This window comes from Heliangelus exortis, chromosome 22 (assembly GCF_036169615.1).
Source record: "Heliangelus exortis chromosome 22, bHelExo1.hap1, whole genome shotgun sequence".
NCBI classification, from domain to species: Eukaryota; Metazoa; Chordata; class Aves; order Apodiformes; family Trochilidae; genus Heliangelus; species Heliangelus exortis.
In genome coordinates, this window is record NC_092443.1 from 702,806 (window position 1) to 727,672 (window position 24,867).

The 24,867-nt window shown below is 49.8% G+C and overlaps 1 protein-coding gene across 5 annotated transcripts in view; it reads right to left on the reverse strand.

Moving 5' to 3' along the window:
- The window catches only part of CACNA1B (calcium voltage-gated channel subunit alpha1 B), a 204,402-nt gene that overhangs the window by 130,291 nt on the left and 49,244 nt on the right, over positions 1 to 24,867 (reverse strand). For all 5 annotated transcript variants that reach the window (XM_071766019.1, XM_071766018.1, XM_071766017.1 and 2 more), the window contains 3 exons: positions 10,885 to 10,976; positions 8,838 to 8,990; positions 5,992 to 6,179 (listed from right to left, as the gene is read on the reverse strand). In XM_071766019.1, coding sequence (XP_071622120.1) covers positions 5,992 to 6,179; positions 8,838 to 8,990; positions 10,885 to 10,976 — 433 coding nt within the window. The remainder of the gene's footprint in view (positions 1 to 5,991; positions 6,180 to 8,837; positions 8,991 to 10,884; positions 10,977 to 24,867) is intronic.

Consider the following 24,867-nt stretch of genomic DNA (forward strand, 5'->3'; position numbering starts at 1 on the left):
AACATGGATCAAATCCACCCCTCTGTAACCAGCTGGAAGAAGGTCTATGCACCCACCCACTCACGACCTCAGAAGAGGTATAAATGTCACACAGCAATATGGCACCAGGACACATCCAGGCTCTTTCTGTGGGATGGGTTTCACACATGGCCAAGCTCCAGCTAGAGCTTCCAGCATGGGTTTTGTGCTCAGATTAATAGCTCAGCTGATCTGTTCTGTGCTTTTCTTGCAAGGGCTTGGTCATCCTTAAGCCAGTCCCTGCCTTCTGCAGAATTCCACAGAATTCCAGTACCTGTTCTGCAGAAGCACCAACCCACAGTTCAGGCTCTTCTTTTCCCTCAGCTGTTCACTATCACATGGATCCTGCTGCCAGGTTCTTGGCTGCCTGCTCCTAACTCTGCCCAACTTTCCTCTAAGTGGTGACACAAAAACCAACATCCATCCACCCCCAGCAGCAGCAGGAGCCTGGGAACTGGCTGTCACCTTCCTGGGCACGTGCTTGATGCTTATTAGCAAATTGAAGTCATCCTAACTCAATAGTGAATGCAATTTAACACTAACAACATCAGGGGATTTTCTTTCTGAAGCTGCAAGGAGAAAGAGAACACAATTATAGCCACGAGGCACAGCACAGGGGCTCAGCTCCATCTCCATCAGGAGATGCCCAGGGAGCTGGCTGAGGTCTCATCCCTGGAGATGTTCAAGGTGAGGCTTGAGGAGGCTCTGAGCACCCTGATCCAGGTGAGGGTGTCCCTGCTGACTGCAGGGGGTTGGATTAAATGACCTTTAGGGGTCCCTTTTCCTCTCTGCAGGACACCAGCACATTCCATGTGCAACCCCAGGCATCTTCCCTGGGGCTCAGGGCACTTCCAAGAGCAAATGCACAGTGACAAGGAAAAGCTCAGCACTGGTGAACATCAGGTTCCCAAAGGTGATCAGGGCTCTGGGAAATTTTACACTAAGTAGGTGCCCCAGCTGTCAGGCAGATGCTGTGTGCTCTCAGCTGAGATGCTCTAAAAAGCTGAGAAGTCAGAAGGGGCTCTTGCTGCAGACAAGGCTGTGGTGCCACATTTTAACATCTCTCAGCATCCCTGGCTTTATCATCAACAATTTTTTGTTTCATCTGCTTGCTCCTCACTTCTCACAGGGTGCTGCACTGCCTGGTCTCCAGCAGGGCTATGTCCACCTCAGTGAAGACAAATCTTGAGGCCCTGGCCATGTGCTGTGTCTCCAGAGAGCATTTCAGAAAGCCAGCAGAGCAGCCTTGTTCCCATGCCAAGCAGGGCAGCAGTGCCCTGGCCTCTCCTGCCAGCACCACACTCACCAGCCCTGGCATCCCACATCCCGTGGGAGCCCAACTTATCCCTTGGACACTGCAGAGGATGCAGTGTAAAAGAAAAACACCAGAAATGTGCTGTGTGATTCAGAGTGCCAAAACAAAACCTTCCCTCATGCTCACTCTTCCTGTTAACAAGCTGTAAGGAAAGCACTTCAGCCAATTTTTCCCCTTTTTTCCTCTCTTCTCATGCTTTTGCTGGCTGCACAGTTGTGCTCAAGACATGGATTCAGAACAAGGAGAGCTGATACACACACACAAACACCCAGAGTAACCACAGGACACCAAACCCACCAGAAACCCCCTCCCAGGCACTGCCCCTGCAGGCTGCCAGCCCCAGGAAACACTGCAAACCAAAGCTCTGCTGCTCTCACCCATCTCAAGAGCAAGAAATGATGGATTGTGCTTTAGTGTCACTCCTAGCAGGCACCAGCCAACAGCACATTGGGTGTATCTGGAGAGAAGAGCAATTTCAAGGCCACCTCCTAAGTCCCACAAGCTTTGCTCTTGCATTTACTGCTGCACCAAAGCAGGTGTGACCAGCACACATCAGGGAAGCCAAGTGTGGAACCTTACAGAAACCACAGTCATGAGAGAAGGGCCACCAAAAAGCCACTGAAGTCACCTTTAAGACTTAACTGGCAGGTTTTAAAAGGTGTTTGAAAGCGTGGGGGCTTTCATGCCCAGGAGGAATCTCACAAGCCAAAGGGAACCTTAATCCAAGACTCCAAGATGAGGGATGATGCTTTCAATTATCAACTTTCCTTCTGCTTTCTGTTGCACATTCCCCTGTTCCCTTCCTCCACCTCCCTGGAGGGTTTTGCACTGGAAACCACCTCATGATCCAGTCACATCCAACTCCATTCCTTAACTCACAGCTGTGACTGCTGAGGACCCACGTGTCACTGGGTGGATGGATTTTCATAGAAAAACCACCCCACAGAAAGCCACGTGAGCTCTCCAAACAGGTGACTCAGAAAGATTCTTTTCTGCCCCTATGAGCCCCAACACATCCACCAACAAAACCCTCTCTAAGTCAGGCTGGAAGTGGAACAATAGTTATATCCCAGCCTTCCAGTTCTGTATCTTTACAGGAAACAAGAAATAACAAAAAATGCCAAATGAATCATAAGCTATTTTAAATTCAGCGAGGGTAAAGGTCTACTTGGGATCCAATTTTGGGTAGACTTACATTTTATTTGAACTGTTCATTCCTACTTACAAGTATATGAGGTTAGGCCCAGTCCACAGTCATGAAATACCCACTGGACACTAATATTTGTCAGTAGAAAATAGAAGCAGCATGAAAATCTCTTGCCATTAAGATCAAAAGAGAGTGAGTGTACACTCTGACATTTCATCCTCTCCTGCATGGAGTCCCTGTTTTGCAAAGCAAATTCCACCATGTGGCTTTGAACTCCTGCAGAGAAAAGATGAAAGGTGAAAACCCAGCTCTTTGAAAGTCAACATCAAGACTTCTCCCAGCTTCAGATGAATCGAGTGTGACCCATGATGTTCTGTAGGACAACTGGGACCCCAAACCACACTCCAAGAACTCCTTGGAAGCTCATTATGCACCTCCACTGCTAAGGCAAGGCTGCACCTCACAGACCAGGTAACTTAACCAGTTCTGGCTGTGTAAGGAACACAGGAAGGAGCTCAAAAGTCTTCCTAATCCCCTGAGTATAAAATGGAAAGCATTGCACCCTCAGCTAACCCCAGCTACAGGGTGAGCTCTGCTCTACCTCACTGAATGCTACCACTGGGTCTCTCCCCTGGTTCCAGGCTGTGTAATGAATTCTTCTACTCAGCATAATAAAAGAATTGGTTTAATCGAGGCATTCATAGGCAGACACAAAACTTTTTAGGATTTTTTCACTTGGGAAAACAAGTTGAGTGTCCCTTGGTAATTGGGATGCAAGGCAGAGAGTGTTTCACAGCAGACAAAAGGGTTCTTGAATGAGAAAGACTGAGAATCACTGCTGTAACAGAGAAAACTGGGAATCAAACTATTGTCTCTGTACGTTTTACTCCTCCAAGTAAATCCTATATTAACAACATGCAGCAGCTGAATCACTGTCATTCACAAACACCAGGCATGTAAACAAGATGATCTGAAATACCACTGCTTCACTTGAAAACTTGATCTGGAGGAAAAGGAGGACTCAGATCCCAGGCACTGCAGTTTCTCTTGCTGGGCACCTGCCTTCCTTCCTCCCACCTCTGTGCTCATCATCCCCAGCACTCAGCCTCAGTTTTCTTCACCCAGATCCTGCACCTCAGTTTGCCAAGAACTTGGAGGTGGTCCCAGAGATGTTCTCCTGCCCCAGCAGTGCTCACCTCCCCCAGCTCCAGCAGCCACTGGTTCCTGCAGCTATGGCAACACTTAATGTATTGAGCTACTTCATGGCAACTATTTAATAACTTTACATTCTGGTCCTAAGAGAGGACCTGATCTCCAGTTGTCACTTACCACAGCAATGGCTGCCTCGGGCAGAATCAGAGAGGACACAGCAGCCCTTGGTGTCCCACATCACCCCAGCCCTGGTGTGATGCTCCAGGTGAATGCTGCTGACTGCAAAAAGTTCCTGCCCAGAGCAGAGCCTGAGCCAGCATCACCAAACCAGGACACAGGAGGCATCAGCTTTGTCCAGGAGGTGATTCAGTGTCTGAGAGGCACAGCTCCTGCTGCTTGACCAACCTGGGACCAAAATAGTCCCAGCAATAGAAAGAAAAGTTGGGTTTGCTCCTCTGGGGTACGTTGTACATCAGCACCATGGTCTCTTGCCTAATTTCCTGATCCAGAAGATGCTCTGCCCATACTTCTGGGATCTCTGCCCCATCTGCACTGGATCAGACTGGAAAGCTCTTTACAGGATCAGATTGTGCCACTGAGTCCTCCCACAGTGAGGAAAACAGTTTTGTTACTGTTTGACTGCATTCCCAGATCGTGCTGAAGCCTGGAATCAGCAGGAGGGAAGTGCTGGTGGGGAAAGGTCCTGCCCTGCCCTCAGGACACCACAACTTCCCTAAATCACCTGTTGCTCCTTGGGGATTTTGAAGCAGAACCAAGCCAGAGCTGACAAATCTGCAGGTCCCAGAAGTGCTGCTTTGAAGCAAGTGCCCTGATGCTCTGGTGCTGCTGATTCAGGAGGAGTTCTCCCCAGTTTGGTCTCAAAGCTTCTCACCCAATTGATGACTCAGTGTTTTCCCTTCAAGCATAAATCACCTTCCAGATAAAGTCTTACTAGAAAGCTTTCATTGGCCCTAATTAAAACGAAACTCTGTGAAAGTACAAACAGTGGATTTGCAAGGCAAAACGGGCTCTGATTAGTGAACTGCATTCTCCCTGGCCTCCTAATTGCTCCATTTATCACAGGATAAGGAGGGAATATTTGCAAGGTGGATTGCTATCTGCAGAGCCTCACCTTTGATGCTGCTTTTCTCTACATCTGTAGGAAACCTGCACCTTATTGGAGCCTTCCAGTGTCTGAAGGGGCAACAGGAAAGCTGGGGAGGGATCGTTAGGATGTCAGGGAGTGATAGGACATGGGGGAATGGATTCAAACTAGAGGAGGGGAGAATTAGATGAGAAATTAGGAAGAAGTTCTTCACCATGAGGGTGGTGAGACACTGGCACAGGTTGCCCAGGGAGGTGGTGGGAGCCCCATCCATCCCTGGAAGTTTTTAAGCAACCTGAGCTGGTGGGAAGTGTCCCTGCCCATGGCAGGGGGTTGGAACTGGGTGAGGTTTAGGTCCCTTCCAACCCCGAAAATTCCATGATTCTGTGACATCCCATGACAAACACTCAGCAGCATCCTATCCTGGCCCCTGTTGCTGATCAGATTAATGGCTACTCTAGCATGATACTGTAATAGTTTTCAAAGCAACCCCCAAAATCAATACCCCAATAGTAAGCTCTGTTTTTTGCATGTGGTACAAAGGAAGATGATCTAATACACCACATATTGATTAATCAATTCCAGCCAGGATGCTAATGGGATTTTCTTACAACAGCTGGCACTAGAAGGAAGGAGCAGGATTGCTGAATGAGAAGGGGAGCAACCGGTTGTGTGATGAGGTTTCAGGGCAAGGGGAGGGTGTGCAGAGGGGAAATGGGCCCTTCTAAAGATGGCTCTAAGTGGGCAGAGACTGGGATGAAATGGAGGAATTGAGCAGTGACCAGAGCAGGTAATAAATCAGCTATATTGGCTTCAAACACAGCAGAATTGTACCTTGCAATTTGCTGTGGTTAGTATTAATAATTCTTTCCTGCTGCTACAGAAACTCTCACAGGAAGGTCTGCAAAAGAGCCCAGCATGGCCCTGCTCCCCCCCACACCCTACAGCAGAGCACAGCAGCATCTTGGAGGGACACACACCAAGTCTGACAAGTGGCAACACCATGCTGACACAGGACATCATGCAGCAGTCTGCAGCCTCAACCCACCACAGGCCACAAGAATGGTTCAAAGGCTGCTACAGGACCTGCAGAACAACCCCAAGATAATAGGAACAAATCCTCCTAAAAAGCAGAGTGAGGTGCTAATCAACAGGGGGAAAACACACAAGCTTTTTTTTCTAGAAGGACCTTTTCCAAACTAAGGCAACCCCCAGCATCACCCCAGGAGTCTCCCAGCCCATCAGTGGACTCACGTTGTAGAGGATGTCAGTCCATCCCTCCATGGTGATGCACTGGAAGACGGTGAGCACAGCAAAGAGGATGTTGTCAAAGTTGGTGATGCCGTAGTTGGGCCCTTGCCAGTACTCCCTGCAGGTGGTCCCACTCTCACACTGCCTGGCAGGAGGCTCCTCTCCACAGGGGAAATCTCCCACCTCATCACCTGCAGGGAAGAACAGTGGAGAAGAGTTACAGACCAAAGCCAAGCAAGGTGCTGCATCCTCCTTGCAGTGCTGAGGGAATGCAGTTTACATCTCAGGCTTCCTTGGGTCACCCTGGGCATGTGGAAAGGTTTTACACACAGGTAATCATTTAAATAGCTTCTACCAGACAGGTGGGTGGCAGGGTGGAACAGAAAGACAAAAAAGACATATAGGTGCTAGAGCTTGTCCAGAGAAGGGCCACGAGGATGCTCAGAGGGCTGGAGCAGCTCTGCTGTGAGGACACTGAGAGAGTTGGGGTTGTTCAGTCTGGAGAGGAGAAGGCTCCAAGGAGACCTCAGTGTGGTCCATGGCAGGGGGGTTGGTCCCTTCCAACCCTGAAAATTCTATGATTCCATAACAGAGCCCTCCCTGAAGTACCCATAATTTATAGTTTGCCCCAGTGTTCACCCATGTCACATGAGAAATGCCACCAAAAATCAGTGTGGTCAAAGCAAGGATTTGAGAATGGTGTGAGCCAACAGCACAGCCTCACAGGGCACAGCAACTGCTAAATATTGGCACTGAAACAATAAAGCAAATTCTTCACCAGTGCCTTAAGGAAGAACTGCTTCTGGACAGCCCCAAAATACAGATGTTAGACCACAGCTGCATAGGAGCCCCTGGCTTCATCACGTGGCTCTTCCACCACAGCAGCCTGAGGAGGACCAAGAGCTCCAGTGCATCTCTGAGCTTCTTATTCCTGCCCCAAAGAGCAGAGGTGGATGTGGCAGGGAAAGCATCCAGGGGTCAGCTGGGCTGCAGCAGTTTTCTGCCAGGTTTCTTTTCAGACCCAGAGAAAGCAAAGGGGAATGAGTCTGCCCAGTGAAGGACCACAGGGGATGGGCAGAAGGGTTCACTGGGAAGTTTGAATCATTGGAGCCCCCCAGAGATGTTACCAGCACCAACCAGAGCAGTCTGGAAAAACTAAAGTGCTGAGTTTTCAAAGTAAATAAATATCCTAAGTAATATTCCTGTTTACACAGAGGTGCAATTGGTGACACGTTATGCTAATGGAGAAACAAACTGCACAAAATCAAATCCACTGGGAGAAAACAAGATCAGCACTAACAGTAATTAGGAATAATCTTTCCACAGAGCAAAGAAAAGCAGGAGGAAAACAAGACTGTCATTAGGGCTCCAGGATAGATATTCACATGTGATCTGTTTTCCTGTTGACTCAACACCTGAATGCAGAGCATCTCTCTCCAGCTCCCAAATGGGTCACCCCAGGGTTTCACAAGGGCTCAGGGAGACAAACTTGCAAAAACAAAATACCAAATCTGGCTCTTGGAGACAATCTGTGAGTGAGAATCCACTTCTATCTCTGTTTAGCTTTTTGTTGCCAGGTAAAGCTCTGAAAATGCAATGGGTTGGTTTGCTTTTTTTTTCTTCTTTCTTTTTTTTAAAAAAAAGAGACCAGAACTGACCCCTACTCCCATGGATGGGGAGGATGGAAAAAGGGGAGTCTCAAGGAAAAATGGGAAACAAATGTTGTGGCTTCCTCTCCTGGAGCAGCTTCAGGGCCCTTGGGCTGGGTCAGCTACATAAAAATAATCCTGTATCAGCAGAGCAGGACAGCACAGAGGATGCAGGGAGGAGGAAAAGAAGTCAGGTATCTCCTGGAATGTTTGCTGCCATTCATTTTTACCTGCTTGTCATTAGAGAAACTTTGCCACTAACTCAGAACAGTCTGTTGGGCTGAGTGGCAAAGTCCTGAATCACCCCTTTTGCCATATTTTGGTGCCCAGCATCCCTCTTCATTGCAGTTTATTGGTACCCAGGGCTGTAACAACCTTTGCCTTTGCCACCTCTACTCAGCTCTCTCCATGATGCCCTGAGGCAACAGCTGGAGCTGGTACCTCTCGTGTGGTTCCTGATCCCAGGAAAAAACCCAGGGATTTGCTCACTCTGGGGGGGGACTTGGGGGAAAACAAATACGAACATCTCCTCCTCCAACCTGCTGCCCAGCCAGAGGTTTCTCTTTAATGATGTTCACATTTCCACTCTCACGGCAGCCCTTGGAGCCGGTGGTATCGGGCCTGGGCTTGTTAATGCATCTCTTTGGAAATGATGAGCACTTAGGATTTAAAAGGCTGAGCTGATGGCTTTGCGGGCTGCTCCTCACCAGGGACCGCAGCGCCAGGAATCCTCCCCCTCTCTCCTTTCCAGAAACTCCATCGCCCCATTTCCCGCCCAGCGGGAGGGATCGATCCCCATCCATCACTGCCAACCAACCCCTTAACCCTGGAGAAAGGCAGAGTCAGCGCCCCCGAACCCCAACACCTCCCCAAACACCCAGACAGGGGACCTGGGGGGTGACAAAGGCCACGACACCTCCCTCTCCCCCCCCATCCTCCCCACGCCCCGAGGTGCTGCCCCGCCGAGATCCACAACACCCCCTGGTTTCCAGCTCTGCTCCCAGTTCAATTCCATGACCTTCCCTGGAGGAATTCTGTGTCCTTCTTGTGCTGGGGACCTCAGAGCTGGAGCCAGCACTGCAGGAGCATCTCAGAGGGGGGGAACCCTCCTGCTGTCCGTGCTGCTTCTGGTGCAGCCCAGGAAGGGGTCTGGGAGCACTGGGATGGTGGGCAGGGAGGGCAGCAAAGCCCAGCACTCACCTGTCTCGTTGGAGAAGCAGGTTTTATGGAACTTCCCCATGTAAAACTCCAGCCCTATGATGGCAAACATCACGATGGCAAAGAAAAGGAGCAGCCCGATCTGAAGCAAGGGCACCATGGCCTTCATGATGGACTTGAGGACAACCTGCAAGCCTGTGGGGAGGAGAGGAAGATGTCAGCAGGGAGGAAAGAAACAAAGCGTTTGGGTGGAGCCAGGTAGGAGAGAGGGGCTGTCTGACTTTAGATTTAGCAAGAAAGTCGAGACTGGAAAACCAAGCAACGTCCCAGAGTGCTATTAAAAATAAAAAAAGACACTACAGCCATAACCCACCTAAAGGTGCAAGAATCAGGAGTTATCTTCTTCTGATTTCTTTTCCCCACAACACAGAGAGACAAAACTTAAACCTCAGAGAGACAAAAAGGACTTTTCCTGAAGCTGCCCTGGTCCTTCCTCACCCTGGGGTGCTCAGGAGCTGCCTCTCCCTCGATGGCACCAAGGATGCCCATCCCACCCCTCTGCTGGAGAAACAAAGCCCCGGTGCCTCCAGGGCTAATCCGCTGGCACAACAACTCCTTTTCAATTAAAAGTGGGGGAGGGAGAAGGTGAGAGAGGTTGGAGAGCTGGAGGTGCCAGATAACATCACTCAACAAAAGCACTTCAGTGATAAGCAGCAGCTGAAGGCCACCTTGGTGCCTGCCCTGCAGAATAAAGGATCAGCATTGTCTTGCCACCTTGTACAGCATTGCTGAGGTAAATAGAGGAACATTCAGGAAACAAAAAATCAAAAACAAAAACAAGCAAACAAACAAACAAAAAAATCCATGAAGAGCTGTTGGATGGCAAAAATACTGAGAGTCCAGAAGAAAAGTACCAACTGTGCTTGTGTGGGACTGCAGCTCAAGGCCATACACTTACAACAGAATAAAAACCACAGCACAGAGCTTTCCCAGCATCATCCAAACCACGAGAGCAGACAATGCTCTGGAGGAAAACACTCTGCTGGTCCAGGGCACATCAGCATGTGGGAGACCCCATTCCCCTGGGGGGAACAATGCATCCCAGGGACAGGGACACCCCTGAGGAACAACCTTACTTCTTTGACATCCTCAGACTGTCCCTCCCACACCACCAGGTCACCTTGCACGGGCAAGATGTCCACACAAAAGCAGCCAGCAGCAGCATCTTAGCAACCCTGTTAGTGAACAACACCTTTCCCAAGCCTAGAAAAGGACCTCTCCTGTGTCGGGATTCAGCTTCAAGCCCTGCCCATGAAAGGATGCTGATTTCAGGAAACCTTGATGCTGTTATTGCAAAGCATAACCCCTCACTGGATTTTTACAGCATTTTACAACATTTCAGTCATGAAGCAGCCAGGGAGGCAGCTGAGAGATGCCCAGGGAAGGAGGGGCTGCCCAGCTGCCAAGGGGTTAACAGAGAAGAGCAGAGCATCTCTCAGAGCGCGAAGAAAAAAAAAACCCCAGTTCCACATCCTGCAATGAAATCCAGTCCTGAGAGCCATCCCTGCTAGCGGGCAGGGCAGCTGGTGAAGAGGCAGCAAGAAATGGTGTGGGGACTTTGGTGGCTCCAGGGCATCAGTAAGGCAGGATGCAGCCTGTTATCCAAGCACTTGGATCCTTCATCTTAACATGCAAAATCTATCAAGTTGCCCATTAAGCAAGACTTCGGCTCCTCTGCTCTTTTCCCTTCATTTTTCCCCTTATTGAATGGGTAAAATCCCCGGTGCAAGATGCTCAGCTGGTAAAAACTGACAGAAGATCCAAGCTCAGTGTTGGGGGCCTGAAATCTGCAAAATTTGGGTCTCAGGTTGTCACAGCCTGGAGAATCAATTCAGCCCCAAGGGCAACAGAATCCTGGGATAAATCCCCTGCAAGTTCTGGAAAGCTGCAATCAGCTGCTGCACACAAAGTGGGAGCCAGCAGGGGCAGGAGTCACAGACCATGAAGAACCACAGCAAGAAAATACTGCTCAGAAAAGCACGTAACACCCCAAAATCAGGTGGGAAGAGGACATGGCCATGGCACTCACTTGGGATTCCTGACACCAGCTTCAGGGGTCGGAGCACCCGGACAGCTCGCAGGGTCCGAAGGTCAAAGTCAGTCCCAGCAGTTGCCAAAATCCTGGTTGTGAAAGGGGAGAGAGGAGAGGTGTGAAACCAAGAGGAAATGCAAATTACCTTTTCCAAAGCACAGGTAAACCTTGTGTAAAAGCAGCAAACATTCAAGCTGCTTCCAACTTTACACCTGTGATAAAATTTCAAATCGGGTCTGCTGAAAACCAACGATTTGCACACCCCCCAGTGCTGTGAGCCTTGCTCAGGCTGGAAGAAAATCCACAATTTCTGCTGCTTACGAGGCCATTTACACCCAGCAAGCAGGCCTGGCTCTGGCCATTAAAGAGCAGCACCCTGTGCTAGCAGGGAAGAAGGCACCAATTTCTTCAGGAGGAGACAGTGAGTGGGAAATAAACCCCTCAGTTATGCCAGGAATTACCTGCCAGAGCTTTGCCTCGTAATAAAGTCAGAAATCCCTCAAGTACTGATGTTTGGTGTTCCCTCAGATCTGAAGCAGTTTCTAGTTATACATTTTCCCCTGTGTGTACAAAATTAATTTTTGTTCAGAGCATCTTATTGGAGGGGAATATCCAGACAGCAGGGTGCAAGGATTTCCTGATAAGCTGCAGTAACCGATAAGAAAAGCAGCCTGCAAAGCAGGATGAATCTTTAAAATGTAAATGTTCTGCACAGAAAGTTAAATGGCTTCATGGCCCTAGGGTGCAGCTAAGGCAGAAACACTGAACCTGTGTCCTCAGTGATGCAAACTCCTTAAGCAAGGACCCTCAAGGCACCCTACCCCACAGAGCATGGCAAAGCAGAGTTCATTAATTACTGCAGAGTTTTCCAGGATGCTTCAACACAAATACTCATAATTTGACAAAAATATTCTTGATTTTCTCCTCTAACACAAGTCACCCATGCAGGTGGTTCAGAGCAAAAATCTCACCAGCTCCCCACTGACTGCACCAATCACAGAATCATTTTGGTGGGAAAAGACCTTGAAGATCACCAAGTCCAACCCTTCCCCACCACTGCCCCAGGTCCCTCAGCATCCTCAGCCACAGCCCAGCTGGGACTCAGTGACTGAGGCAGAGCTGCAGCCAAGGCCAGGCCAGGGCAGAGCAGGCTCAGCATTGCTGGGGGAAAAGGGCCAAACAGCAGCAGGAGGGGCTGGAAAGCAGGAAAAATCATGCTGAGGTGTTGGCTGCTGAGAGAGGCAGCAGCAAGCCAGGGACCTGAGGAGCAGAGTGTCTGTTGGACAGGACACCTGCTCCAACACTGTCACCACCAGAAAAAAATTCACATTACATCAGCTCTACCCGTGCAGCTTGAGCAAAAGCAACAGGAGAGAAGTTAAACCCAGAACCAGCACACACAGACTTCTAATTTAATCTTCCACACCCATGCCTGTGATTTCTTTCCTCTTCTCCCTTCCCTCCATCCTCACAGCTTCATTGCTCTCTCTATAAACCTCTGCAGCCTGGGAATAACTTCAAGTCCAAAAATAAACTTAAACATCCACCTTGGACATTGCTACTAACAGCACAATCAGTGTCCAGTGAGCTGAGCTGGATCTGTGCTGCCATCAGCAGCCTGGGACAGGCAGAGATGAGGGGTGCTCCATACAGTCAGTGTTTTGTTTCCAAATTCCAAGAGAAAAATGGGAGTGAGTGGGGGACACCATCAGTTAGACCCATGGTGCCAGGAAATATTCCAGTGGCTGGAGGGCTTCATCCCAGTCTTGTCTTCCTTGATGCTCCAACCATGGCAACACCACCCCCAAATCAACCCCCCCCTACCAACCAGACAGAGAGAAAGTCTGGGGAGGGGATGAAGCCAACAAGCAAAGGCTCCCAGGGAGGAACCACACCAGCTGCAGACACAAGAAGCTGCAAGAGGATGCTGTGGGTGTCAGGCTGCCAAGAGGCACCTCACAGGAGCAGTTTTCACCTTCCTGACTCCTGAGCACACTCATTGCTCCTGATGCTGAAGACAGGAGCTGGCTGGTTGCCTTGCCCTGGGCTGGAGGGCAGGTCATTGGAGGCAAGCAGCCAAGGGGTGCTGTGAGCCAGCCCCTGGGAGGCAGCAGGGTTCTCTTCAGCCCAGCAAGCCTGGCTGCCAGCCCCCTGCTCCCCTCCTCTCCCAGCACAAGCCTGAAGGCAAGGAGAGGAGCAGTTGGAAAACTGCCCCTTCCAGTCCGTTTGATTTCATGGTGGGTGAGCTTTCTCTTGACTCCCAAAGCCATGCAGACACCAGGTCTGAGCTGATATCAGGGGTGTTAATTGCACCATTTAATTGATGGCACTCCCAGCTTCATCTGTTGGCTCCATCACTCCGTGCTGGTGACTTCCCCACCAGTTACATGTCCAGTGTCCCTCTGCCAGCTCTCTGTCTCCTCTGAATGACCAACACCAAACCTCAGCACTCAGACACCTGCATTTTGTGTCTAAGCCTTCTCCTTCCCTTCAAAGCACATCTACAACCCAGCGTCCCAGGTCCCAAGCTTTTCCTTGACACCAGCCTTCTCAGAGCAGCTCAGGATGATCCCCTTGCTCAGATAAACTCTTTTGTCCCCAAACTGACTGCAGCCATCCAAGCAACCTCAGTGTGGTGTAGGATAAACCTCTCTTTAGCTATGACATGAAGGGAACAGAAGGCAAAATAAAACACACCCAGGAAATCACAATATTCAACGGTACAGGGTTGTTCTGCTTCAGAGGCAGAACCAGCCAGCTCCTTCCTTGGTCATTTCTGAGGCTTTTTGTCCCCAGCATTGAATCTGCCTCCAGCCTGCAGCACACAGATCCAAACCCAACCCTTTCCTTTTCATTGCAAGGCAGAAATGCTCCAGAGGCCTGGGAGAAGCCACAGCAAAACGAGAGCACAATCCCATCCCTCTCCTAAACCCACCTGCAACCCACTTTCCTGGCTGGCATTCCCAAGCCAGGGAGCAGCATCTGCAGCCACAAACCTCTGCTCCAGGGAGATCCAGCAACCAAACCCTGGGTGGCACTGGAACAGAAAGGGAGGAGGTTTGGGGAGTCCTGATGAAGGGAGGAGACATTCTGGGGAAGAGGCAATTACTCAGATAAGTCCTTGTTGCTTCTGAGCAGGAGTGACACGAACAGAAACCACAGCCCAGAGGAGCCTCATTGCAGGGGCAGCTGCCAGGGACAGATCGTGGCCAAACCACTCCAGGGAGCTGATGCTGGGAGAGCTGAGCACAGAGGAGTTAAAACCATCCCGAGCTTGGCTGGAAAGTAGGTCACACCTTGAGCATTACCGTTACAAAAGAGAGACTGCTGCTCCCTGTCCTGGGAAATGGGCAGCAGAGGATGCAAAAGCAAGAGGTGGGAGCCCAAAACACCTTCCTGGAGACTTCTGGTGTCACCCAGCCCACCCCAGGGCAAGCTGCAGAGGGGGTGAGCTCAGTAACAACAAAGATTCTTCGAGGGGAAAGGAAATATCAGGGTCAGCAAAATATTTCAACTATTTTTACTTTACAAACAGGGAAAAAAAAAAGAGTTCTCAGGCACCTCTCCAGGTGGTCACAAAGCTGAGTTTCCTCCCCTTGGAGGAAGGGAGATTGGCCAAGGAGCTGGTCCCAGCCGTGCCCAGGACCCTTCACTCCTGAGGTCAGGGGGCTCTGGAGGAGGTTGTGCCTCTGGGGATGCTCCTCATCCACCTCTTGTCCACAGCTGCTGCCTCCACGGCCCCAAAACCCAAGGATTTTCCCAACCTTGTTCAGAGATGCCAGAGGTCACACAATCAGGCAGTTCCAAAAGAGACAAGGCTGGATTAAAAGTTATGAGACCATTTAAAAAAAGAAAACAAAACAAACAACAAAACACCCCTCCAATATTAGGGCTCTCTTTAGTCCTGTGATTCCTCAGCTTTTGGAAGCAGCTGGGATCAGAGTTTTCTAGCTCTAGCCTCACAAGCCACAAAATTTACTCAATTTCAAACAAAGGTTGAAGCTCTCCTCTTATCACAGGGATTAGTATGAGGCATCAGATATCAGAGGCCTTGCAGTATAATATCTCTTCTTTAATGCACACCTCATCACCACTCCCAAAAGATATTGTTCTCCCTCTTTCTTACAGTTAATTTTTTGTTGGTTTTTCTTTTTTTTTTTTTTTTTTTTGGCCAGAACTATCACAGCAAACATGCGATGTTGTTCTAAGGAAGACACAGTTTGCCAAGACATCTAAAATATTGTGTATTCCCTCCATCTGCTTCTGCTAAATAAACCCAGGGCCTTATCTAAAATAATGAGGAGATGTTGGCAATAATTGCATAGCCATCTGCACCATGCATAAACCTGTTGCAAGCTGGGCTGCGGACACCAGAAAGTCAAAATTTATTCCTTCCATACTGAAACCAGAAATTGCAGCATCCTCCCTGCTGTTTTTTAGGGTAATTTAGCCAGGTCAGCTCCTATACTGGGTCCCTGGGGAACAGTATTTCATCCCTGTGACAGATAAACCCCCACTTTTCCCTTCTTTGCACAGATAAAACCCAAGCTCTGCAGCTGACCCAAGGCAAGAGCTGGTGACAGCCCAGCAGCCCCAGGAGCTCTTCCTGCCCAGCATTTCAGGAATTCCCACATCTCCCCAGGGTGCCCAAACCCCCCTGAGGATAAGGATCCCAAAGGAGACTTCCCAGAAGCTTGAAGGCATCATTAGAAATACCTCTGGCTGCACTCCACTGCCAGAACCACAGCACCCAAGTGCCCCTCACCCTGTGCAGGACACAACTCAGTGTCTGTAACCCAACAGCTCAGCTGCTTTGCTCAGGAGTCCAAAAAAGACCAAGATCCTTGGATAAAAACAACTGCAGAAACAACCTCCTGCCTATGAAATCTCATCAGGGGGATGCAGCCAGGCACCTGCTGGTGTGGGATCAAGAATCAATGAATCAACCACAGAATCCCAGACTGGTTTGGGTTGGAAGGGACCTTAAAGCCCACCCAGTGCCACCCCTGCCATGGGCAGGGACACCTCCCCCAGCCCAGGGTGCTCCAAGCCCCATCCAACCTTCAACACTGCCAGGGATGGGGCAGCCACAGCTTCTGGGGGCACCCAGGGGCTCAGCACCCTCACCCCAAAGAATTTCTTCCTCATGTCCCACCTCCGTCTCCCCTCTGCCAGGTTAAAGCCATTCCCCCTCATCCCATCCCTCCAGGCCCTTGTCCAAAGCTTCTCCCCAGCTTCTTTCCATGACAACCCCTTCCCAAAGCCAGATCCCTCCCAGCCAGCAGTGCCAGGAGGCAGCACAGCCAAGTGCCACCAAGCAGACCCTGGGGACCTCAGGGGCCAGACCAATGTCACTGGTGCAGGGAAGTGACATCTTCAGACCAGGAAAGGGGAATGTGCTTATATTAATTGGTGGCTCAGACAAAAGAGGTTTTTTTGCTCTCCACTGGGCTGTTAAGAACACTGGAATTGCTGCAGATAAAAGTCTGGCAGCATTTTCATTATAAGCTGAACATTTCTGGGCTGTATAATCCAGCCCTGAAGGAATCCATGCTCTGGGTGACACCTGACATCCCAGATCCCAGCACAGCAGCAAACTTTGGCCTTTTCCAACTTTCCAGAGCAATCTCCTTGGGCCCATGGAGCCGTGAGGAGCTGGCAGGGCAGAGATGGAAGTTCTCCAGGGACAGCTGCACCCACATCAGTCGTGGGGTTTGGGGCTTCATTTCCCTCTGCTGAGCAGGCAGGAAGGTTCATCCCTGGGCTGGAACCTTCTGAGATCCAAGCAGAGAGCAGCATCCAGCAGAGACAGCTCTGTGTTCATTGGCACTGCTGATGGTTTTCTCTGTGCCATGAAGACAGAGCTGGATCGTGGGGCAGGAGAGAGGGATCTGCAGGGGATTTCTTTGCTGTGGGAGAGTTGGGAAGTGTCCTGTGATCCACAGCAATTTCTGACACCAGAACACAGCACTGAGGACTTTGGGATGGAGGCCAACAGCATCAGATGCTTTTTGGTGATGCAGCCTATTGCTGTGAAATGGTCCAGAAATCCCTCCCAGCTTTCTTGCACAGGAGTTAAGTGTTTCATCAGGAGCTAAATCACCTCAGGCTTACCCTCTGCAGCCAAGGGAGGAAAGCACAAGCAGAGAAAAATAAAATTAAAAAAAAAGAAAAAAAATCAAAAGCAACTCTGGCAATCTCTGGTGTCCAGAATGCACGAGTCAGGTTCAGCAAGGAGCAGCAAGAGCAGCTTCAAGATCTGACTTGAGTGTAACCACTGAGTGAGCAAGACAAGTCACTGTTTCACTGCCTGCTGCTCTTTTCTCTCTCCAAGATACCTCTCTTGCTTGAGTTGGGATTTCTAGGGAGGAAAAGCTTTGAATTTGGCTGGGTCTAAATTTTAGGCAGACAGTTCTAGTACCCAGCTGTAGTCTCTGCACATCCAGTTTCTCTCCTGGCCATCAGACCCTTTTCCATGAAATCACCCAGCTTGCTACTCTCTGAGCAGAATAAGAAGACCCAGGAAGGCAGCACCAAGGCAGGGAAGGACCTCTGAGAGCTTTTTCCAATCTATCGAGGCAGGGGAGGACCTGTGAGGGGCTTTCTAGTCCATGGCATGATGCTACTTGTGAGCTTGCACAGAGCAGCCCATGGTCTAGCCAGCACTTAGCTCCATCCAGGAAGGTGCAGGAAGGAGCCAGCCTGGTTTCCAGAGTGAACATTCTGACATCTGCTTTGTCATCACACTTTGGGATCCTGACCCATCCCTTCTTCCAGTAGCTCTGGAAACAGCAGGAGGAGGCAGCTCCAGATGTGCAGCTGGCAGCTCCAGATGTGGCTGCTGCTGCTGCAGGGTGGCTCTGGGGGGGATCTGGGCTTTGTCCCCCCTCACCACCACCCAGTCCATCTTCCCATCGTAAGCACCATCTCCATTTGGTTACTGGGATGGTGACAGAGCTGGAGAGGAGCTGCACCCAAGGCTCCAAGGGTCTGGGGAGACACCAGCAGTGAGAAGCACCCAAAAAAAATGTCAAGTCCTTCTTCCATCAGTGCCCTGGTTTGTTTTGGGGTCCAGCAGCTTGTTCTGCTTTCCTCCTGCTCCAGTCCCCACCAGGTCCCAGCTCTGCAGCCCCCAGCACGATGGCTTCACCCTCCTGCTCCAGGGAGTGAGCTCTGGCTCAGGGATGGGCAGCAGCAGAAAGGGTAAAACACTGCATTGTGTAACTCCTGCCTCTGGAGCACTCCCAGAAAAATGCAAATAGGTGGCACCTTAGCAGCAATAACTCCAGCAACTCAAAAAGTATTGTTCTGAGAACAAGAACTCAGCAAAGAGAGGTTTTGTGCTGAAGAATGCCTTTTTTTTTTTTTTTTTTTTCCCAAAAAAGAGGTGTGGTTTTTTTTCAGGGAAACATCCATTTCAGTTTTCCAGTGGGAAATAACAAAACATTTTGGTTTTGTTTTGACTTCAAATATGCCTTCAGATTTTATTTTTATTTGGCTGTTTTTAACTGCAATGATATTGTAAAGCTGTTTGAAAGCAATCATTTTCCCTTAAAACCAGGTTGAAACCTCCCAGGGGAAACTCTTCCTTTTGAAACAAAAAAAAAATAATTTTTGGAACCAGGATTTTTGCTCCATTATTTCTCATCAGGGTAAAAGAATCTGAATTTCTGAGCACACATCCTTCAAACCTGGGAGAAAGGGACCCTGAGTTGGTTCATCATTCCTTCAGCTCTTTCTGAGGGCTCTGGGAAACCCATTCACCTCCTCAGCTGCTGCTGGCTCAGATGTCTGACTGCACTTGGAGATTTAGACAAGCTTGTCACAGCAATCCTCAGTAAATCACATTTCTGGGAGGCAAGGAAACTCCCTCTCTGTTCCTTGAAGCTGGTGGAGAAGCAATGAATTTCTGTCTAACCCTTTGTTTTGTTGTCAGGTTCCCCAGGGTAGGGAAATGAGGGCAGGAAAGCTCAGCCAAACACAAACACAGAAATCTGCTGAGGAAAAACAGGGGTGCAGGGGGGGGTTGGTCCAGCAAATCAAGGAGGAGGTGGGGAACAAATGGGAGCAAATGGGGCATCCCCAGGAGGAGCAGCCTGGCAAGAAGAATGATTCTCCAGAGGACAGGTCTGGGGGTCAGACAGGACTCAGATCTCCAGCAAAGTTTCCAGCAAATGAGGACAAGTCAGGTTGTAGGAGAGGAAGAAAAGGAGGGGAGCAGAGAGGGAAGGTGGGGGATGCTGAGCAACATCAGCTGCAGGGCTTTGCCAAGAGCACAGGATGGAGCTGGAGAGATACAGCTTGCATCTGGGGTTTGCAGATGGCAAAATTTATAGACTGGGATAGAGTCAGGGTTTGGCATTTATCTCAGGCCATGCTGCTCTTCATACACAAAAAAAATTTAAAAATTAAGGAAAAAAAAAAAATTTAGAAAAAAAGTATCTTAACCTGGAAGTTCCCACCTGCCAGGATTGGTCTCTGCTTTCCCCAACACTTCCTGGATTCTGAGACCCAGCTCTGTCAAGGAGAAAGCTGAGGCCACCAAATTCATTACAGTACTGACTGTCCCTGGAGCAAGATTTTAACTTTCCTACACAGAAACGAGGAGGCTGGGCCTGCAAATGCAGCTGCAAGTCACTGGAAGTCACAGCTCGGTACAAGAATCCAACCTGCACCTCTTCCATCTCCTGGCCCAGCTGCAGGAGGGAAGACTTTTTTTTTTTTTTTCCCTTATCATTTTCCTCTCATTATAATTTTCTCCCTTGTTGCAGACAAGCAGAATTTTAATGCCTTTTATGTTCTGAGAAAGCTAACAGCAAATGGTACCACTCTGACCTTTTCAGTGGTTTCCAATCCCACCCCCAGCTGCCCAGAGCCTCTTCCCTTCCCCACACCCAGCTGGGGAGAGCAGAGTGGAGGGGATGGGATGGAGAGGCACCAGATTGCTCCAGATCAAACACCAAGGGGGCTGCTGGGTGGGAAGAAGCCCCCTGGCAGGGCAGTCTGAGGATCTTCCCTGTGCTCTGCATCCCCAGTCCATCCCCCCCATCCTGTCACACCTCGACTGGGACCAGAACGCTCTCCAGCCCCCAGCTGACACCCAGCATCCTGCATCCCCCTCCCAGCTCTGGGGCTTTCTCCCCCTGTTCTTCCTCTTCCAAAATCCTCCTCTTCCCCAGATGTTTCACCTCAAATCTCCTCTGACAAATTCCTCCCCACCACAGGGAGAAAACAGCTCTGGCTGCCACAGGCGAGTGATAAAACAGTAAATTTTAATCCCTGTTATTGTATTACCACCAGCAGTACAGGGCTGGAGATAAAAGGCTCGCCAGCCCAGCCATAATTATATTAGAAAGGTAATTATCTCCTCTGCCACCCCACTCTGTGTTTTCTTTCTCTTAGGAAGGCTCCAGCTCATGTTTGCTGCCACAAAATCATTGGGCAACGTAGAAGTGAAAAAGTTCCTCCTGTGAGCAGCTAAAGAGAAGGAGAACAGAGCAGGAAAACCCTGAGCCAGGACCCCCCAGCTGCTGCCAATGCCCCTGCCCCACACAGAGCCCATCCCAGAGGAATCCTCTGGTTCTTGGTTACAGACAAGACCCAAGTGCCCCAAATCCCAGCTCTCAGCTGTATTTTTGCATCAAGACACCTGCCCCACGGATCCTGCTCTTCCAGAACATCAGGAAGGCCAAGGGGATGTCAAAACAAAAAGACATTTTCATTTTTTGATTCGTGCAAGGGCCATCCCATCATTACCAAACTGGCTCCTCGTGCAGCTGGCTGGAGAGTCACGAATGAAATGGGAAACTGAGGCACAGAGCAGGAAAGGAACACACGAGACTGAGTGTGTCCCCAGTCCCAGGCACATCCAATTCCACCCAAACAGCTTCTCTGTGAATTTGGACCGAAGCTGCTCTTGGCCCGTGAGCCCTCCTCACTCGTGTTTCTAAGCACAGATGAAGCACAAGGGCTCTTCTCGGGCACACAATGAATTATCCAGAATTGGATGAGCTAAATATAATTTTAAACAAGCACACATTGTGCAGATCACCACACGAAGAAGTTGGCTTGCATGTGCTGGGTGCATTGTTTCATAGAGGGGTGGTTTGTGATTTGTGCTGTTACAGAGTAGAATAAAATCACCACTGGAGACACTTAATTGTTTTAATTATAATGTTTGGGGGAACATTTTGAAAAATCACCATCTTTTACTTATGTGTAACTGACCATATGATGTCCTCTGAAGTGTTGTCACCAGAGTGTCTCCTAGCTTCCCAAATTAAGAGGTAGGACAGTACTTTGCAAAGGCTCCCAGCAGGATGGGTTCCCAGCCAGCACGGCAGCTTGCACTCTTTGCCTCAGATGTTTTTTCCCTTACTGCTAAGTGATGCTCTAATGATTTGGAACAGCATCTTAAAAAGCCAAAAGTGAAAACACATTTCAGCAGAGTCTCTCCAACCCCACGATCTGCACAGGGAGTTTGGTACCTGGGGGGTGCTGCTCTCCACTTCCATTTCAGGATGGACCTAGGCTGTCCCAGGACTTTGGTCCCAACCTCAGAAACCATCCAGCCCCCAACACCTCCAGATGTTACAGAAGAACCTTTGGCTTACAACTCCACCAAGGCTTTGCTGGCCACCAGGAGGTCACCTTTCCTCCTTTCTCCCCACCCAACACTCAAAAATCACCCATGCAAACCAAATGTTCCCCCCACCTGCCCCTGATACCCTGGCAAAAGCCACCAGGGAGTAGGTGGCTGTTTCTGCTGAATCCTCAGCCAGGGGAACAGTCTGGCTGTAGGTACAGATGTACCCCTGCCAAAGCCAAACCCCTGCCCACCCCAGACACAGGTAATGGCTTAACACACAGATTTCTACCTTGCACCAAAGAAAAAAAAAGAAAAAACACACCTGAAAATAAAACACCACCATCCCATCCGCCCCTAGGAAAAAAAAAACCCAAAACCCAATCCTGTATATATAATATGCAGAGAAGCTCATAACTGCTGCCATCTTTGGGGATTTGTAGCATTTGTGTGCTAAGTGGGTTTCAATTAAAGCCATCCACAAAGAGCCCTCTCTTTCCGCCCCTATCACAGCAGAGAGAGTAGAAAATGTATTTTTAAACCTTATACCTCAGATGGTGGAGAGCACCATCCTCTTACACTGAGGGGTGAAACAAATTAATTGATACAGCTCAGACCAGAGCAAGACTCTCAAGTATTCTGCAGTAACCACCCTAATAAAAATTCACATGCACATCAGCTGCCTGGGCAAGACTCACCCTAAACAAGAGGAGTTCATCTGCTCAGCTGCCCCAGGGAAAACCCGGTCAGGTAGCAATGTCCAGACCCCCAGCCAGGTCTCCTTCATCCAACCAGCCATTTGGGACACAAAAATCTGCTGCCAGCACACACACATGTAATCTCCCAGCTTGTGTGCACACAGAGCTGAGATTAGAGGAAAATAAACCCAAGTTCAGTGCATCACCTTCAACACACACAAAAGCTCTGGTGTGCATCCTAAATAACCTGATGTTCTCACTCAACAGCCTCCCAGGATGAGAAATCTTATTTTTCACTCATTTTAAACACTGAGAATGAGAGCGAGCTGAGCAAACTCCTTCTGGAAAGTACTTGATCGAAGGGAAATGTTTGTGGAGTGAAACCAAAAGCACTGGGGCTGAATGCAGAAAATAACCTCACCAGGAAAAATGAAGGGCTGAAGGAGTAATCAAACATTTCCTTTCAGTGCTTGCTAAATTAGGTGGTTCAAAATGGTGGTTTAATGCTCCAGTAATGCTCCATATGTCAGCAGAAGTGAGCTTTAAAATAAAATAAATAAAAATAAATAAATTAATAAAATAAAAATAGTGGAACAGAGCAATGTGCTTTCACATCTGCAGAGAGAAAGCATTGAGAGCAGTACCTGGGGTCCACCAAGCACACTTGGTTCTGGCCTTCTCAGCTTATCCAACAGAAATGGAAAATAACATCCCAAGCCCTGGCAAACAGGCTCCTGGGGACACCTTGGGTGCTCTTACCTCAGAGACCAAAGACCTGGGGAAAATCTGCAGAGCTGCCAACAGCCAGAGCTGTCACCACCACAAGTCCCTCCCTGCAAAGGCTCAAGAAGAGGAAAAAGGGGTTTTTTTAGGATTTAGGAGGCCACACCTGGTCCATCCCTTTTCACTTGCTCTTCATCCCCCTCAGCTGCTGCAGCTCCTCAGGAACTCACAGGGAAAAGCTGTGTGTGTGCAGCAAATCTGCAGCAGATTTAGGTGATGGTTTTTTGAGCACCTTTGCCTAGAGGAATGAGACCCTACTAACCTCCCCAGCAGGTTCAGCTGTTTTTGCTGACTCTCAGGTCAGATATTTTGGTGCTAGGGGGAAAGATGAGATTGGGAAGAGAAGGGCTGAAGCCAGGACCACACCAGAGAAAGCCCAAGCACTGATGGAACCTCTGTCCCACCTGGCATGGCTGCTCAGGGCACGACTGTCCCCAGAGTGAGCAGCCCTGGGCTCACTTGTGCCCAAACAGGGTCTTTGATCCCAGGATGTGCCAGGAGGGAGGAGTGGTCCTCAGAGCCTCCTCCTGAAGCTGCTTAACCTGGTGCAGATGAATCTGTGCTGGGCTGGGTACAGCAGTGTGGGTGCCTGGAGCATCATCCTGCCTGCTCCCTGCCTCAGCAGCTCCTGCCCTGGTTTCTGTAGAGCAGAAGAGTTGATCCATCAGAAGGGACTCCAAAGACCCAGCAGCCTGGGATCGGGGCACTCCAAACCACATCACTGCATTCCCTTCCTGCCCTAGAATCAAGCAGAGCCTCACTCTCCTGAAGCCAAAAGCTCTGAGCAGGATGCTGAGAGGAACTCTCAGTCCAGTTGTGCCTCTTCAGCTGGAGCTGTTCCAAATGATGCAAAAACCCTTAAAACCCAGGGGAGTTTGTTCCCTGAGGAAGGAGCTGGGGGCTGCAATGTCCTGGGGGCTGCAATGTCCTGGGGGCTGCAATGCTTTGGGGCTGCAATGCTTTAGGGGCTTCAATGCTTTGGGGGCTGCAATGCTTTGGGGGCTTCAATGCTTTGGGGGCTGCAGGCAGCAGAGGGGCACATCCTGTCCCTGCCCAGGGACCTTGGGGACTGATCCAGCCACACTCTCAGCACCCTCAGCCGAGGATGGGGGATGGCAAACAGCTTCTGTAGCCCTTACCTTGGCCCCCATAGCCCCCCCATAACCCCTCCCCATCCATCACCTGCTGGGATTTCCCAGCTGGGTCTCCAGCAGCATGGGGCAGAGGCAGAGCTGGACTCCAGATGCCTGTAACTGGGCCAGGGTGTTCCTGCTGTCAGGCCAGCATCAAAACAAGAAAAAAAAAAAAAAAAAAAAAAAAAAAAGGAAGAAAAGAAAAAAACCAAAAACCAAAAAAACCAAGAACCACCCCTCTCTAGAATTCAGGATCAAAGACAGGAAGGGAATTTAAGGAGCACACTGAGCTCTGCCACGGGTTCCACAGCTCCTGCCCGCAGCTCCCTCCCCTTCCCTCTGCTCCAGCCCCTGGGACATCCCCCGGTACCCAGCACCCAACCTGATGCTCCCGGGATGCTGCCAACCCCAACCACGGGCAGCTCCCGGGCTTTGCCTGAGGTTCCGGGAGGGATGTGCAAAAAAAAAAAAAAAAAATCGGAGTCTGGGCAGGACCTGCAGTAGGGAGCAGAGGAGGGTTGGAAAGCCGGAGCTCTTCCTCCGGTGGCTTCGTGGAAGAAAGAGAAATTTTGCTGAGCTCAGCAGGAGGTGGGGGAGGTGGCTGGGAGGCAGGAAGGGGTTATAAACCTTCCTCTGTCTCCACCTGCAATTTAGCTAAATTATGTTTCAAGGAGCAGGAGAAGCATTACAATGAACTGCACCAGGACATCCATTTCCAAGCATGCCCAGGGCACAAAGAAAGCAAAATACTGATTAGAACTGGCTGCCAATTTTCTGGAAG